Consider the following 18,683-nt stretch of genomic DNA (forward strand, 5'->3'; position numbering starts at 1 on the left):
TCACGTATGTACCCCCTGCCCGATGTCCGTTCTCGTCTCCTCCTGACCCGTCACGGCGCCTGGGCACCATCGCCCTGGAGGCTCAATCTTAGTAACGCACCCCGTGCCCTCAGATAGAGTATGAAGACCACCTCATCCCGTCACTCGCTGGTAACCTGCTCCCTGCGGTAATTGTGGTCTCTATCCGAGCTGCGCTCCTTTAGCACCTTCCTTCCCGTCAGCAGCCGAAAGCCCTCAACCGCCCTTGTGTGCCGCCGGGCCCCATTAGCACACCGTAAGCGAACGCTTGCCTGAGAGCGCTTTGACCTGTGGTTCCACCTTTCCGTGTTTGTCTAGAAGACATTGCCTCCTTTGGAGACTTCTCTAGAAACGGGAGCAAAAGGCAAGCTGCGCTCTGCCAACTCCATTGCTGTTCTTCGCTAAAAACGGCTAAATTAATCAAACTATCAAACGACAGTGTTGGCCAGTTACAGTACCTCTTATATTTGGTCCTACCCTGTTTATGTAAAGATAAGATTGTACCGAAAGGTTGGTCCTTACTGGTTAATGAGGTGTCGAATAGAAAAGGGAGGGTCTTGGACGCTGCGGTGGAGGAGCGTTGCAGTGTGAACTGAAGTGTGAGTCTTAGTGATGCAGATGCTTTTGTGTCTCAGCTACGTGATTTAGAGTTCAAGGGCAAAAGATATTTTTGCTGCTGATATTAGCAAAGAAGCGGGACCCCTGGCTGAGTTATTACCCGTCAGGCTGCGCCCTTTTATTTCCGTGCCTGTCTTCCCCGAGCAGACGTCCTTCGACCACCTTCCGTTTACCTTGGCCATCCATATCGCCAAACTCCACAAAGACTCAAATTTAATCTGTTGGCCCTAAATTACCACCTTAAGGGTTTTGTACACGAGTTTCTTCTGTTGTGCAGACTGAAAAATATATTCAGCATCAACAAGAAAAAAGAATTTCGAAGGCTTGAAATGGCTATACTGGTTTTTAAACCTGTATGTTTGCTATAGCTGCTTATGCCCATTATAAACGTCCTAATTAAACAATATGCTAAAATGCAGGGACGCGTGAGGTCGCGCTCTGTATTGATCGGTGAAAAGGGACGATAGCGTGTTGTCGGATTGCACAAATAAAACCCTCGGAGGCAATTTCCCAGCACTTTGCATGATGGTTATTGATGGATATTACGTTGCTGTCCCTCCGCCTAACAGATGAATAAGTGAAATAAGAGGGAGTCAGGAAGCGTGATTATTCGGGGGTATTTTTAAAGCTCTCTCTCCTCAGTGCCTGCGCAGTGTGATTTGTGGAGCCTCCGAAATGAGGCCTGCCCGGAGAATGAAGACAGGGCCCTGATTTACAGGCACAGGTAAATCAGACAGACGGTTTTTGCTGCGTGGCTTGACAGACGTTTCCCCCAGACTGCCTCTCCCCGCAGATCCACCCCTCCGTGGGTGTCGTGCATCAGCCGGCACTGACAAACACAACCACCGATAGGTTTCGCCCACAGGTCAATGTGCGTGACTGCCATCCATTAGTCAGCGTGTCTAATTCAGGGGTCCGTCACTAGGTCCACCACTGTGAAGCTGGACGCGCTAGTCACGAAGCACGGAAGAGGGCAACCGCTCTCCTTCTCCTCACGCTTTTCCTGCCCATTCCATTCATCCTTTCTCGTATAAACATCATGCTGTTGTTGTGCTATAGAGTATTGGGCCTCACTGCTTTAATTTTGTAAAGCTGCTCAAAACATTGCTATGGAGTGATGTTCCTCCCAAGCTGAAATTCATAAAAGTTTTGCGTTTCAACATACGACACCAGAGGACGAATGTTGAAGTCCCTGTGCGAGTGTGGGAAAGGAGGGTGGGTTTTATGCAGTTCAGCTAAGTGTTTAGCTGTGAGAACAGTTCTTTTTAGTTTGTGTGTGAGCTGAGAAGGAAAGAATATAACTTGTTTACGGAGGGGAGCATCTCAGTTACTTGTTGTCGTTAACCACTCGTCCAAGTCAGGGTTGCTGAGGTCCAGGGCCTATTGCAGAAGCGCAGGGTGGTAAATGATTCTGGGGTGCCCAGGCTAGGTGACAGAACACCCAGCTGTTGCGGGATTGGCACACTTTCACTGTCACAGTTGCACAACATGGGCAATTTAGTGTCGCCAGTTCACTCAAACTGCATGTCTGAGGGAGGAAACCAGAGCACCTGGAGGAAACCTCTGCTAACATGTGGAGAACGTTCAGACTCCATGCAGATGGCGCCACATTTAAAGTCGTGCTCGAACAGCCCGGGTATTGTGAAGCTGTATCTGTACCTGCTGCGCCACTGTGCCGAGAGGGAAAGATGTAGCTATGCAGACCTACATGTTATTAAATGTTGTATATAACTTATATGATATATAGATTTATATATGTATGTACATACTTATATTTTTATACAGTATATCTACAAGATAAAATAACTGGTTTAGAGGTCACCTTATTTGCATTTTTTGCTATTGAGTAAAATAGTATTTTTAAAAAAAAATCTTGTATGGATATCATTTTGCATATGTTTTCCCCTCCATTCTGCTGTTGGATGCTGCAGTTAAGCCCTACTTTGATGTGCATTAGCTCTCATTGATATTCACATTTGCCGCTGCCCATTATGAGCATGTTTCCTAGCCGTAACTTGCCGGCGGATGGTTTGTGAAGGTCTCCGACTGTTGGAACGGACTCAAATGTGCCATTTCCCTGGAAGCGAAGAGGCAAAACTCGTGATGAATCGCAGAAGACTGGCTGCGTGGACTAACCAGCAGCTTCAGATCCAAACCGGAAATTTACGAGAGACAACAACAAACTGTGTTGTGGAGACAAGGTCAGGGATGGGGCTCTTGTCAAAGGCAGTTATTTTCCACAAGATTTTTTTATTCATTAAAGCCCATCTTGCTCATTTCAGACAGCGGTATATTTTCACAAACTTTTGGAGACTATCAGTATTTTTTCTGCATGCATTTACTGCACTTTTTCTTATATGTGAAATGTGCAAGACATGGTATAACTGGTCATTTGTTCTGTAAATACAGGGGAAAACTTGGTTCAGGAGTGCAGAAGCTGTGATTCCTCTTTAGGGTGGGGCATTAAGAAGGGGCTTGGAAACAGCAGAAGAAGCACACACACACCATGAACACACGTTTGCACACACAAGACAAGCAATTTTGAGGTAACTGGAAAGTAAGGAAAAAACGCTGACTGTATTAACGTGGGATGTTGCCCAGTGTGTGGTTCGTTTCCCCTCAAATGCAGCTCCTACCGCTCTCAGGTGAAAAGGGACGGAATAGGATCCGTGTGGGCAGCGTCGTTTCGGCTTGAAGCGCGTCCCATGATTCTGTTTTTTGCGAGGCAGCCGGTCAACTTGTGGATGTGCGAACTGTGGGGAAAAAATACCCAGAATTTACAGTAGGCATGAAAGCAGTTGTAGAATTATATATTATGGGTATACATCTGTGTATCGTCACAGTTCTCCGCATGGCTCTTTTTGGTGCTCGAGTCTTGAACGTAGAGGCCGCCTTAGCTCAGGCAAGCACGCTTCATTTCGGCATCGCCGTACATCTACAGAGCAGGCCGATAACACGCGATGATGAGGAAGAAGATATTTCAGCAGGTCCACCCTTCAGCAAGCCCAGATATTGGCACTGATAGTGGTCATACATCAGAGCTGAGCGGTCCCAGTGCGGAAGGCTCAGACTGTGAGGGGGTAACAAATTTGAACATTGCAGTTGGAAAAAAAACAAAGGAAAGGAGACTCTGGTAATTTCTTGAGCTTTGACGGTAAATATGGTACCTTTTCTCGCCTAGGTGAACTACGGCTGAGACGGGGGTGCAACGGGCAGACCTCTACAAGGTACATCGCTCACCGTAGGGCTGGGAAAACATGGTCCTCACAGGCAGTCGAAACGCCGAAACTGACTACACCTGTGGCGTCGCGCTGAAATTAATGAGATCCTTAAGCAACACTTTAAGGATTGATGTTCCGAAATGGGATCGCCTTGAGAGCACGTGTGACAGTCTGGTTGTTGGCTAAAAGAAGATTGGCGACAGATTTAAAAAAGGGATATAACCTGTTCAGTTATTATAAATGGATAAAAAAATAGCGGAGGAGTTGCGCAGTCGTTGCCCGAGGCTGTCGGCCTTTCGTGATGTTCGCGTTCGAACGCTTGGCCGCTGCTTCATTCGCACCTCAGCGCAGCACGTCTGCAGGCATCTGCCCCGTGGGGACCTTGTGTACAACAGAGGGAGCAGTTTAGGAGCCATTTAGAGCCCATTTCAGAGGCTTTAGGCTTCGCTGTAATCGCATTAATGGGAGGGTGTTTTGCGCTCAGGTTCACGCCTCCCTCTTGAGCGTCAAAGGCGTATTTTATGGATTTTAGTCTCAGTTCAATAAGAGTATTTTAAGCAGGACTTCTACAACTCACTGGCTGAGAGGTGAAGGCACATTTTATGAAAAAGTTCACCTTGTCATCGCAAGGTCCGTGCCTTCAGGTTCCAGATTTCTGCTTTATTTCGTTAGTAATAAATTGTTTCCAAAATTTCATTTCTTTTTTCTTTACGTACGTCAGTTTTATTTATGGGCCGTGCGTTTGTTTCGAAGCTCTTGAGCCGAGAAAAAATGTGCTAAGCGTGAAATCAATAACTAAAAGCAAATACGCATTAATCAGACCTTAACCAGCCAAACGCTCTGGTTTCTGCATCCGAAGGTCAGAGTTCATTCTGTAATGGACTGTCAACTTGAAAGGAAGCCTCGCCGTTGTCACCGCGACGTAAGATGCCCTCTGTTTATTTTCACATCCGTTTTAACCCCTGTGACCCAAATGTCCATAGCGCTTCCCGGGACGCAGAGCTCAGAGATGGTTCTTTTCCGTTTGGATTTTCACTTTTTTCTTCTTTACTGCCTTCTCTTTTGCTTCCTTTTTTGTTCATCTGAATCCCATCTGAAGAGTTTTTGTGCTGTTGGAACAGGGATCCTTTTGGAATGCGTTTGCTGTTGACTTCACCTTGCCTTACCTACCAGAGAAGATGTCATCCCTCCTCTTGAGATTCTTGCCTTTAGTTTGGATCTCGCTTTCCACCTTTCCCCATCCTGTGACCATACCCTCGTTCTCCTTCCCTCCTGTGCTGCTCCGGTGAGGCTCCCCAGAGGGTTGTTTGTCTCCTGAAAGACAGGAGCTGGACTCTGTATGTCACTGGCTTTTACAGCGCGCCCATGCAGCTCTGGCCGCTTTTGTCTAGATTAATGAAACCTCTTAATGGTCCCGTTCGCCTCTTAAAGGAAAGGGGGTCTGTAAGGGGTCAAATGCCTTCCTGTCTCCCATAGCCACATACCCCACCCTTAAACTCTTCTTAACCCTTTCCGCCTACCCTGAGGACAGCAGCAGAAGATAGGCAGGAGCTCCAGCAAAGGACGTGAATGTATATCGTTTTGTTCCCATCGCAGATGGAAGTGAAAAAGCCCAGCGTGCACGGCCGGAGGTCCATCGCACCGAAGCGCCGAGCAATCGTCACGGGAGACGAGTTCATGAGCACCTCAAATTTTCCGTACGAAGATCGGTACGAAACCGGGCAGCTGGAAAGAGGAGGCAGGAGGAATATAATGAAATGCTCTCGACACACACAGCTGTCACCTACTGTTCCCTTGCTTGCCACCGCATGTTTATTATTCGTTCGTTCAGCCACTTGGTGTTCTGCTCAAGGCAGCCGGAGCCAGGGTACATGGAGAGCTCTTTAGCGCCATTGGTGCTGCGTTCATTTCGCTTCCTCCCCAACCAGTGGCACCGTGGTGCACTTCGCTGACAGGGCAACAGAAGGAGCAGCCATTAAGGAGCAGCCATTAAGGAGCCAGACCTGTGACAAACCGGGCCCTGCTGTTCCATCCTGAATTGCTTCAGTAGAAACACCTGGCTGCGTACATGCTGGTGGTCACGAAATATTAGCAGTGCACCAGACTGTAAGTTTTGCACCGCAGCTTCCACTAGGCTGCAAAGAGATCTCCCTGCATGATTCACAGTTCGGACCTGTTCCCAGGGTGGCTGGCTTTGGCAGGCTTTGCGAGGGCTCTCGATCCACGCGGCGTGCACTAACACCATTGTAGACCCCCCCCCCAAGTATTTGGCAGAGGACAGGAGTCCACAAAGCGAGGCGCTGCCCCGACAAGTCCCCGCTGTAAACATCTGCCCTGTGCCAAGGGGAGTCTCTGCCAAGTTTTTAAATTTTTCATTAATAATAAATAGATTTATTGTTTTCATTTTCTAGCCTGCGTTGTGAATTCCATACAGTAAATATGCACACGTGTACACACACATATTTATTGTGTTTTAGCAGTCCGCACACACATCACAGAGTTAAAGAACATTTAATTATTCACCATTCCAGCTGCACAATGGCTCCTCTGGCTGGCATTTTATACGTGAAGCATAATTATAAATATACTTTATGTCCTCCGATTATTTTATTTCTTTTGATGTATTAATATGTATTTTTCATGTACTAACAAAATGACTTTTCCCATTAAAAGGATCCGATGTGTCTTATTTGAGCTGGTTCAGGAAGCAGAGGGACCGTACATCTAGAGGACAATGGAGGACGGCACTCTTGTTACCCCGTTTGTTTGTCCAGGTCTTCATCCTCGTTCCACCACCTTCTTCACTGTTGGTCCCTGGAAGGTTTCCAGCGGAACCTCACAGATTGTGCCATGTCGTTGGCAGCCGTGGCATACGCTTCTACTTGCAGTCAATCTGCTTACACCTCTTTATCTACCTTTCCTCCTGTCTTACATGTACAGTTATTCATTTAGCTGACACTTTCCTCCAAAGCAACTTACAGTGTTAAGGTCCGTACAATTATTGACCCATTTATGCAGCTGGGTAATTTTACTGGAGTTATTTAGAGTAAATCCCTTGCTCAAGGGTACTACAGCTGGAGGCGGGATTCAAACCTGCGACCTTTTGGTCCAAAGGCAGCAGCTGTTCTAGCACCCTTCAGTGTTTACGCTAAAAAAAAGTGGGACTGGAAAGAAAACTTCTCCTTTTGTCCGCAGAGGATAACCATGCAGCTCATTGAGGAACCGTTTCATTTGCTGGAAAGCAGAATATCCGTCTGCCTATTCCTGTGACGGCTTGCTGAGCAGGTGAACAAAGTGATGTCTTTTACGCTCAACATACACCGCTATTAATAGTGAAGAATCCGAAATGTTCAACGTATTCATGTCAAGTAAGAAATGTCCAGCAAGACATGATCAAAAATATTGAAAACTCCCTGTAAGTTCGCATGCTCGGTTGTTCACAGCAGGGGGGGGCTTTCTGCACGCAGGCGGCAGTGGCATTAATTGTATTTGAGATGTTTCTTTTCCCAGATCGCACACTCAGCCGGCATTCAGAATAAATGCAGCAACACTTTCATAATGCTGTTGTACTTTCCTCCATTACATGAATCATTTATTAGGCTCAAATGAGAACCCATAAAGACTGCTGGTTTGTGGCCAGTTCCCTGTGCGTGAGATGAGCGATAGGCCGACTTCTCGCGATCGTATTCGTAAACACAAAACGTTAGAAGTTGCATTTAATGCTCTGAAGACCTGCTTGTGTAGATATATTTAGATTTTGCTCTATTTAACTTGCTAATCGAAATGATATGTTTTCCAGCCGACGTCAACAACCGCTTGTCCCAAGCGGGGTCGCGGCGAACCGAAACCTATCCGGCAACACAGGGCGCAAGGCCGAAGGGGGAGGAGACGCACCCGGGACGAGAAACCAGGCCGTCGCAACGCACCCGAGCAGGGCTTTGAAACCCGGACCCGTCGCACAGCAGGCACAGACCGAACCTGCCGTGTCACCATGGCCCCCTGATATGTGTTGTTTGTGCGTTAGAAAAATGATAGAGATGTTGGAGTTTTTTTTTTTTTTTTTTTTAAAAAAAACAAGGCACCGTGGTATTGCTGAAGATTTTTTTTGTAAACATGGAGGGCTGAGATCGCTGCCAGGATTTCGACTGAAAATGAATCAAGGATCCGACAGGCCGGCCGAAACTTTATTACGCCGGTGATTACCCTATTTGTCCAATTAAAATGAAGGAAATTATTTGGTTGAATTTGCCATTAAGGGAGCAGGAGCAAAACTTGAGTAAAATAGCACCAGTGAATGTAACCGGCACCACTGAGCCTCTCTCCGGTTTTCACACAGTCCGGTGGAATGGGAGACTCTAAACCGCCTGCGGTGTGTGTTACATAGCTCGTTGTGCGGATGGGTACGTGCCTGTAGCACGGCCCAGCGTATTGTAGCGCTGTAAGTCACCGTGAATAGAAGGGTCAGTTAAGCAGAAATCAACACTTTTAACACGTGAAACTGCAAGAAGGGTCTATAGTACTTTAAATATATACAGTGCTCTTCATTTATCACTGGATACCAAGGAAAACACCGCAGTGCTTTCATAAAATATTTTCCGATATATCTCCAAGCAGTTTATAGTTCAATCCGTTTAGCTTTTTTGTTTTAATCCATGAACTCCTTTTTATGAACTAAGTACAAGTCACTCGAGGCGTTACTTTTACGGAAGCGTTTAATCGCCCTTCCGGATGGTTTGCGGCCGATCTGATTTATACCCGTTTATAGCTCAGGCGCGCATTTCAGCACTAGAATCCTAACAAGGGACATTTAATGAATCGCTCAGGTGTTTGCCGTGGAGCCCGTGGGGCGTGTTGCCGCGACATATTAATATTAAAAGTTGTCTTGTCTTTGGGGATTTTTCGCGCTCTGTGTTTCCAGTGTTCAAGACTGCAGAGGATGTAACCAGCAGAGCGCTAATTACAACACAGCAGGGGAGTGTTTTTTTACATAAGCTGGGATGAGCTTGGCTCATGCTGTCTCATTGTTTATTGACAGGTAGCAAGAAGGAGCCAGTTCTGTAATCAGGCCACCGTCCTCATCGAGAGGCAGTCAAGGATTCGTGACAAACGCACCGTGAAGGTCTTTCCCTTCGTGACGCCTTTCCTCACAAAATAAAATGGAAAAACTGGACAATCTCCAAGATGTTATGCATAATGCACACCTCCATATGTGAAGATTAGCACTGTGCGGTGCTTAATGGTGAATAATGAAGACCCACATCGGGAATGAGGTTAGAGTCAGATGCAGAAGGTCCTGAAAATGCTCACCTAGTCAAACCAATGCAGACTGAGCATTCGGAGGAAGTCACCGCTGGTCACCCAGATTGTCACGTTCAAGAGAGTTAAATCAGGGTGTTATCACCTGCTTACAGCAGTTTGTGACTTGCGCTCACCTCTGTCTCTCTCCGTGTGTCACGCAGACGGCTGGGCTCCTGAATTCGTTCTGTCAAGTCGTCCATCTAGTTTAATTCGGCAGTCAGGGGGCAGCAGGACCACATCGCACAGTGTAACGACAGCTCAGAAGAAGCGATGAAAAAGCCCGCTGAGTTCCAGTCGAGCCTCATCTCAGGGGTTAGCACTGAGAGATAAAGCTGAAGTCTCATTCAACTCTTGAGACTTTGGCAGGTGGGAATTTGATGCTCACACAAGCAAGGTAATGAGACAAAACTGTCATCTTAAAATTAAATTGCAAGCAAAGGGAGCAAATGCATTGCCCAAAATCTAGAGGCTTCTCTCTCTCTCTCTCTCTCTCTCTCTCTCTCTCACTCGTGCGTAGCCTTTGTGACCCAGCGTCTAACTCCAGAAATTTCTGGAAGAGATGCGGCTTTGTTTAGTGGCTCATCTCCTGGCACTACAGCATGAAAATGGTGTGTATGCTCCCCCAGCTGTGCTCTCCAGAGGAGCGCCACGAAGGTCGAGCCATAAATGAATTGTGTGCCCACCGCTGTGCTCCACCTCACGGCACCCTCCATTTGTCTGTCCCGATGCTGTAAGTGGGGTGAATTGAGTGCAGCCCCATCTTTATTGACATCCCTGTAAAAGGGCAGCTCCTTCTTTATGATCCTGCCTTAGATCTTGAAATCTAAACTAGGGGTGTTACCCCAAACGGAGGATGCTGTGTGAATGTGGGTGAATGTGGTCTTAGGGAAGCTACTGTGGCCTTTGGCTCCAAAGGCTCTTCCACTCACCAAGTTCCTAAGTGCACCATTTATCTCAATTACACCTGCTACTACGCCGTAGAAGACCGCAGTAGGGGTTGGTTGTTGGACCACATCCATTGAAGGGACACTTCTGCAGTCAGCAGTGTGCTGATGGCATCGTTTCAGTGGCCCATTATCCAACCAGAGTGGATTTCTATTTAAGGAGTTCACCACCATTACTGAAACATGCTGGATTTTTCAGGTTTCTGGTTTCTGCTCCCAGACCCTAGAATTCCTTGCAGGTGAGTTCTTCCTCCGAGTTCTTTAAAGATATTTAATTTATAGACTGAGCAGAGCTAATTTTTCTCAGGAAGGTACAGGTGTTCCCTTTTAACTTTTTCCCCCCAACTTCACAAAGGCGACAACACGACACTCCAGGAAAAATGTGCGAATTAATTCCGAATGAGTCATTTTGAACACCTGCAGCAGGTAGAGGGAACGTTTCAGTTAACACACAGGATGATTTTTGACTGCACAGTGGATTTGAAAAGAACTAGAAATTATTTTAAATCACCTAAACTGGTGACATTTCCATCCGAACAAGCGCTATACTTTTGCTGTCAAAAAATTAGCTGAAAAGAAATTGTCTTGATGTATGTCAGTCTCAGAAACTTTTTTTGAAATAAATGTCGCAATTTCAAATGGGTCTTGCCACTCCGTAGGTCCATGTTGTTTTTGGTCGTAGAACCTTGCATTGAAGCATTTCAAATTGTTCGCGAAATGCTTCTGAAAAGGGTACCGTTATTCTAACAGCTTAATGAATTGCACATTCAGAGCTCCTCCCATTGGCTGAGACTGATAAGATCGTCACAAATCTGTCCATGAGTGAAATGAAAAATAAAGGTGGAAGCTGAAAACCAATAGCAGAGGAAGGCTTTATAGCCAAAGATGAAATGACTGCAATTTTTTTAATTGAAATAGGTACCCCAGCATCGGCTGCAAGAATCCATAGGATGTAATTTAAAAGATGGCCGTGAACTTCCTCGGACCTCGATAAACGGAGCTGTGTCACTCCGTTGTGCGGAAGAAGTCATTTACATTTTAATGAACAATAACTCCACATGGCCTTAGAAATCAATTGGTCCCTGAATTTCGAAAAAGAAAATGAAATGACTTCGTCTCCAGTTTGTTATGGATGTGGTACAGCTCTTCTCTCTCTTCTCTCTCCTCGTGCTCTCTCACTTTTGAACCCGCTCTCCCAAGGCTTTTACTCCCTTCCACAGCTTTCCGCACAATTAGTCTTCCGTTTTAGATTTTGAGCAACTGGGAAGAGTCTGATGGGGATTTCAGTTTCGAGCCCTGCCCCGTATCTCCTTTATTAATTCTTGTGCATTATACAGTATCTTATGTCCACTTTGGTGTTTTTTTTATTTAAATATGTATCTGTTAGATGTCATCTGAGATCTTTCATGTGACCGTGAGCAAGATCCACTACAGCAAGTACAACAGCAGGATTTTTTCAGTGCCAGAGTGAAATAATAAGATATTGCTGTACAGCTGGACTAGAGAATATTTTCCAGCAGGTTCCCTCAGCCACAGGGTCTTTTGCCCATCTCCATAGATGCCTGCAGTGGTCTTTGCGGTTTCGGTGGCCTTCTTCGGGCCGCGAGAACCTGCACCATTCTCCGTCTCCAAGCTCCATACGCGGCGTTTAATGGTGCAGCAAAATGATCCGGCTTCCCTCCGTTTCCCATCGCATTCGTCAGGCCGAGCACAAAGAGGCCACAGCGCTCTGTGCCGGAGTAGTGCCGCAACAGGACAGCGTTCGGAATTAAGGGGCCCCTAATTGGAAATCATTGGTGACTCTCCTTTGTGTGACTGGTTAATTAAAAGCCCTCTCTGTTGAATTGTAATTAGAACATAAATATTGGCAGTCCTGTTCAATAATCATTAAATCAGTATATTTGAGGTATGAGTACTGCCCCAGCCATGCAGCACCTCCCCGCTTTCAGAACAGACACACATGAAACAGCTTGATGATATGTACACAATACTTTATCAAAGAATTACATATAAAACACACTTCATTTATTTAAAAAAGGCCGTGTCTTTTCACCGTTCACAGGTTTTTTTTTTTTTTTTTTTTTTTTTTTTTTTTTTTTTTAATTCATACAATGCAGATTTCTTCTTGCTCTTCCAATAATTTATAGATCTTTTGGTCACATAAAATAGAAAATCTGAGTGAAGGAAAATCACACTAAAACTACACTATAGTTCTTTTGTTTGGAGAAATTTTTGCAATCTCGTTATTCGTTGTTTTAAAAAATATACGTTCTATATACCTCTTTTAGTTCTTTTTCACAGCATGGTGGAGATCCACTGTCCAGTCCAGGTTCCGAAAAGCATGAAAACACAGCTTCCGGAAAGAGGTGGCAGAGCTTCCACGCAGGGTTCACACACTCCGCTAGGCTCTACACGGTGCCCCGTGGGTCACGTGTGTTCGCAGGGAGTCACTTCTGGCAAGGGCGTCTGGTCCTGAATCACCACCTGGTTTGGGGGGGGCACAGCCATGGGCATGGGCATGGGCATGGGCCGAGCGTGGGGGACGGAGTTCTTTTGTAGCTCCGCCCCAAAAGTGGGTGGGGCATTTTGCAGCTGCCTGCGATACTGTGCGAAGCTGCAGATCTTTAGGATTATGGCCAGGACGTTCTTCCCCATGAGGATGCCGGACACTCGGGCATCCTTGTAGAAGATGAGGTTGCCGCCTCTGATGAAGAGCGTGATGATGTTGATTGTGACCAGACTGAGGATGGGGTAAAGCATCATCTTGTGGGGTACAATGTTGATGCCTTGCATGCTAATCTCACTCAACGACACGCAGGGCAGGATCAGCAGGAGGATGTAGCAGTAGAAGAACATCAGGCCCTCTGCCCACAGCGGGAGTCCTTTCTTCTGGGGCTCCCACAGGTTGGCCTGAATGTCCAGGATGTCCAGGAGATCCACCACCACCCAGAAGAGCCGGTTGCGGATCTCCTCTTTCTTTTTGAAGGCGCGCACGTACTCCATGTGGTCGATAGCCACCAGGATCACGTAGAGCACTGGTACGGTGATGGAGAGAAGCAACGTCAGGGCCTTCCGGGCAATAGTGTCCAGGCTCTTGCGATCAGCTTTGTAGTTCTGGTAGATGAAGTAGACCTTGATCTCCAGCACAAAGATGTAGAGGAACCAGAGGATCATGGCGTAGCCGCGCTTAGCCGTACGCACCTCGGCGCCCACCCACACGGCCACGTAGCGCAACACGATGAGGAAGCAGACGTCCCCAACCATGACCATGATGCAGACGCCAATCTTGCGTGGGCCGTGGTTCTGCTCCACCAGGTAGGCATCCATCAGTGCCATGCTGCTCATAATGAGAATGGTGGACAGGCACACGTGGGGCTTGTTGGTCGGAGGGGGAGGGACCATCCTGGCCCGGGGGAGGGACGAGGGGGTGCTCCGCTCACAAAGGGGATGCGACGGTGGACACTCCTCGGTCGTGTGACGGGGCGATGACGTGGGAGATCGGACTGGAGCTAAGGTCAGGTGGTCATCTCCGCTGTAGTTGCTGTCATGACCAATGGCTCGCTACTAGCGCTCGAGGACAGATGCCTTTCTCACTGTTTCCAGTCACATAGCCAGGGAGGAGCTTGAAACACAGCCATCGACATCTGACCAGAAAGCCGCCCTCATGGCTAAACTTTCCGGAATCTGAGGGGACCGGGCACTTGCAACTGGATCGCTCGGAGCTGCTCGGCTGCGTATCGGTGAAGTCCGACAGCTGCCTTTTCGCTCACTTAATTCTAGCTATGTCTACCGCTCTTAGCATCCTAAACGGTGGCAAATGTTCACTGCGCACCTCTCTCAGAGGTGGTGCGGCACAGTATGAGGAAGCCGGAGAGACAAGTGAAAAGAGTACTTACTTTTTTCCTCTCTTTGTAATTTATCATACTTATTGGCAGTGAGCTCTTTCCCCCGAGCTGCTAATCTGGATTGGCAAAGCCAGGTTGTAATCCATTAGAAGGACTCGATGCCCCCGCCACACGGGTGTCAGATCCAGCAGCGGTGAAATTTATTACAGCCACGTTAAAACCCACAAACATCGCAGGCGTAATCCCACAACGCAGAGAAACTTGCAGCGGAGAGAAAGGCTGCTCCGAATATTAATACACTGGGAAAAATTGAGTTACTTTGTTTTTTCTCCCTCTGTCTTCACATAAAACAAATATAAAGGTTTGATCTTCTGTGCTTCAGGAAAGCAGTGAAAATGAGCCCAAAGTGAGCAGCACGCAAAGTTATTAGAAGGGAAATGCAGTAAAAGATGCTGCTGTTCTTTTTGCAGGAGATGCCCCCTTCTTCTGAGACCTGCTCGTGTTCAGGGTGTTCTCCATCCAGAGCAGCCGGGAGTAATGGAGGTACAGGGGGTGGGATGGGGGGTAGGCGGGGGGGGGGGGGTCTTGCTAATGCAGATCGCAGTAGAGGTGTGTGTCCATCCCCAGGTCCCCTCAGTGCTGAGTGGGGGTCTTCCTTTTTCTGAGACCCCCTCTGGCTGGGGGACAGCCCCCCACGGATGGCATCGTCCCCGTGGTAGTGTCTCCTCGTCCCCCTCCTGCTTTCTCTCTCTCTCTCTCTCTCTCTCCCCCCCCAACCCCCCGCTGGGAGCAGACCTCCTGGCACAGCTCTCCTGCTGTCCCCTCCGAGGACGCTGCTCTTCCGCAGACGGTGCTCCTCCTCCCTGCACCTCCCTGTAGCACTGGCACGCCGCTGCTGCTCTTGTTGGTCTTGCTCCTCTTCCTCCTGAGCACATACAATGTGCAGAGATCCTGGAATGGTCCAACGCCAGCAACAGTGAGCTTTCTATGCAGGACAGGAGGGAGGGCGATTCTGAGGAAGAAGCTCTCCTTGTGTGGCTCTGAACCAGCACGCAACTTCTCGCTCTCCCTCCCACGGCTCCAGCGTTTCCCCTTACTCTCTTTGCTAGCTTTGCGAAAGTCTCTCTTTCTCCCTCCGTCTCTCCCTCACTCTCTCTCACTCTTCCTCTCTCCGTCTGTCCCTCTCTCTCCCCGTCTCTCTCTCTCTCTCTCTCTCGCTCTTCCTCTCACCGTCTCTCTCTCCCTCTCGTTCTTTCTTCCCCTCTCTCTGTCTCTCTCTGTCCTCCAGCAGGTACCACAAGTCTCAGCAGAGTTTGGATGTTGCAAAGAGATGAGAAGAACATGGAAGAGAACAGCAGAAAGAGAGGGAGAGAGGAGAGGCCAGGCTGGCTGCCCGAAAGCGGTCCCGCCAACTGCGGGTGGCGCACGCTGCTCTGCGGTCCGCCGAGAGGAAGGCTCCCGGAGCTGTTGTCGTATCGATCCCGATCTTGTGACAGAGCAGTGAATCAGGAGGCCGAGCAAGGGCGAGCCTTGGCGAGCCTGGGTGGGGGAGGGAGAGGGCGGGAGCCAGGATGGGTGGGAGGCCAGGGAGGGGGTGGGAAATCACTGCGTCCTCACAGGCTGCGGCTGCATGGGGGAAAAAGAGAGTGAGAGCGAGAGAGAGAGAGAGAGAGCTAATTAATGCACATCTGTCGGAGCGCCGAGGGGACTCCAGGCTGCGGGGGCTTGTGACTCACGCTGAGGAATGGTGTGGGGGGTGTCCTGTTCACACTTGGGGAACACAGGAAAACTGCAGCGGTAGCCATCATGTACAGTTTCTGTTTTATCTTTGTGTGAAAATGCATATATATATATAATATATATATATATATATATATATATATATGAAAACAGGCCAGAAACTTGCTGAACTGGCATAATGTTTACTTACAAATTGAAAAAGGCTCCCTTCTTGAGACCCCCAAACCGACACTTTCCTTTTATATCAGTAATATGTGTAATTATCACTAAAAATCCACTCCATTTATGAGGTCACTGATGTTTGTAATAATTACTCTGCTGGTGTGTTCATAACCTCGCGTACGTTGGATGGACTTTAGGGGTCTGTGTAATTTTACTCAAGCTTTTACTCTTGTGTTCATCTATAAGATTCTATAAGACGTCTCTTTGGAGAAAAGCGTCTTCTAAATGAATAAATGTAAATACAAATGTGCGAATCCATGAATCGGTCCAGATGATGCAAATTGATGTGTAAATTTTTCGAAGATGATTTATGAGTTTCCTGCGGATGGGCTCTTCTGGGTTGTGTAACCGGGCGGCTGTGTTTGAGGGAATCGGGAAAGGTTTGTGGCAGGGGAGCGCTTGTCATGCAGAGATTAATGCTCACGCACTTCAGCCTTTTTTTTTCTTTTTTTTTTGCATCGCGAGCGGTCCGTTTGTATGGTGGACTAATCATTGCACCCCCCCCGCGTCCCACCAGGTGCTCCCGCCCAAGGAAACGACACAGGAAGTCGAGAGGGAGATGCACCGTGATGCGATCAACAAGTTCACCCGAATGGATTGAGTGTCCGAGTTTTCTGGGGACAAACACGCAGATGTCCACGCAGGATACATTTCATAAAGCGGAGCAGCGTTCCTGGGACGTGAGAGCGCTGTGTGGAAGGCAGAATTGACACCTGAGCTGTTAAGGCAGCTGTGCGCTGAGCTCAGTCCAGAGCCCAGACAGAGGGCGTTGAGTGTATTTAGAGATGGTGTGTGTTATTAATAATGCAAAAGACACACAGACCGACGGACACTAAGTAATGGTCTAATGTACTTCTCTAATGCAAGGAGAATCCCAAAGAGCGGGTGCGTCTGTCGTGCACGCTCATATCGCTGTGTTCCGCAAATCCGAGCACCGCCCCCCTCCCTACCCTCAGTTCATCACTAATTTTGTTTCCGTATTCAGGATTCGCACCTTATTTCGTACGGCTCGTTGTGTGGTTTTTATGCCCTCCGAGTGCCTCTATTGAGAAGAATGTCTTAATAGTAAAAGAAATACATCTCATTCAAATATTCGCGTGTTCACACACACACACACACACACACACACACACACACACACACACACACACACACTGCTTCCTTAATATCCTGTTATCGCAAGTGAGTGAGAGGATACGCTCGTGAATCCTTTATTGGAATGTTCCGCTGCTCCATCCGCTCGCGGTGGCCTTTCGATTTGGAACAGAGGAATTCGTTCATTCATTTGACCCCTCGACTTTGCGCTCGACGCTACTGCTCTCTGTCGCAGCCCAGCCTGGATGTTCAGTTCGTACTGTACCGGCATCTGTCAGCTCCGAAGCTTCTCTCGCTCTTCGTTGTCTGCCTTGGGTTGCATGAGCGGCGAGAAGTCAGGAATTGGGGAGTCAGCATCCCATAGACCTCGTGGATGCGAACGTCCTCGTTCGCGTCTCCGAGGTCTTCGGGATGCTGACTCCCTGGGAGGGCACCGGCCGCGTTGCTCCGGACTCGGATGCGACCTCTTTCTCATCAGACGCACTCCGGCTTCCGCGTGTCGCACTCGGCGTTGGACCACCCTGCGGCCGGATTGTCCCCGGTGTCTTGTGGCTGGAGGTCTGTCACACATCTGTGCCTCTTTCATCATTTGTCTGTGCGTTTGTTTATACGCGTACAGTCTTACCCCACCTTCCGAAGGTAATGCCTTCTCACAATTCGAAACTGTGATCGCCATTCGTTTCAGTGGTAAAAATTTTTATGCCCTCGTGAACCCCAAAACTGCCACTCATTTATAGTTTACTCATTTATATCCTCTGCTAATCGCACGCATCGTCCGAACCGCTTGTCCCGTTCGGGGTCGCGGGGAGCCGGAGCCTAACCTGGCAACACAGGGCGTAAGGCTGGAGGTGGAGGGGACACACCCAGGACGGGACGCCAATCTCTTCTAATCGCAAAGTAATTATTATTTGAATTCACAATTATTTATTCAGCTCATTCTTTTTTCCAAAATAACTTACGATGTTTTACCTATTTATACAGCTGGGTAAGTTCTACGGGAGAGGTAAGTTCCTTGCACAAGGCTACTCAAGCAGGAAGCTGGGCTTCACATGCAAACTGGCAGCGCTACCCACTACCACCTACATGTTGCCCCCAAATCTCATCAGACGCAGTTAATTCAGAGGCAGCGGTTTGAGCGCCTCCATCTGTAGTAACCTTGAGCAAGGTACTTATCCTATATTACTCTAGTAAAATTACCCAGTGGCATAAATGGGTAAATACGGTAGGTACCTTATCGTTGGAAGTCGCTTTGGAGAAAAGCATCAGCTAAATGAATAAATGTAATTCAACGGTGAACCTCAGCCGTCCTAACATAAGAAAATATTGTAATTGTGCCTGTGTGCGTGTGGCCCGTTGTTGTAAAAGGGGGGCGGCTATACAGTCCGACACCCCCATGTGTGACGCCGATCTGCAAAAGCAGAGTATCTACAACACAGACGCGCGACTGCGGATGTTACACAGCGAGCCGGGCAGACGCTCGGAAAGAGGCTCCTTCCTGAGAGAGGCAGCCCGGCACAGCAGGGAGAGGAGCTCGGGACCGAGAAGGGATGCTGTGCGGGTTCTATCTATTCATCTGTTTCCCTGAGCTATTTAGAAGCTGCCGGCTCCAGCGGCGGAAAGAGGCTCGTCTACTAATGCCGTACTTGATAGCGATGAAGCTCATCCCTTTAGGAAAGGGGGGG

The 18,683-nt window shown here is 48.1% G+C and overlaps 1 protein-coding gene across 1 annotated transcript; it reads right to left on the minus strand.

Moving 5' to 3' along the window:
• Window positions 1-12,251: 12,251 nt before the first annotated feature.
• LOC108927047 (transmembrane protein 121) lies at window positions 12,252-14,464 on the minus strand. The gene has a single exon (XM_018740075.2). It carries the CDS (start codon window positions 13,499-13,501, stop codon window positions 12,527-12,529), a length of 975 nt encoding a protein of 324 aa, XP_018595591.2. The 5' UTR covers window positions 13,502-14,464; the 3' UTR covers window positions 12,252-12,526.
• Between the last annotated feature and the right edge of the window lie 4,219 nt (window positions 14,465-18,683).

This window comes from Scleropages formosus, chromosome 4 (assembly GCF_900964775.1).
Source record: "Scleropages formosus chromosome 4, fSclFor1.1, whole genome shotgun sequence".
Taxonomy (NCBI): Eukaryota; Metazoa; Chordata; class Actinopteri; order Osteoglossiformes; family Osteoglossidae; genus Scleropages; species Scleropages formosus.

Excerpts from the sequence above, each read along its gene's own strand:
- LOC108927047 (XM_018740075.2), bottom strand. The coding sequence starts at position 13,501 with ATGGTCCCTCCCCCTCCGACCAACAAGCCCCACGTGTGCCTGTCCACC.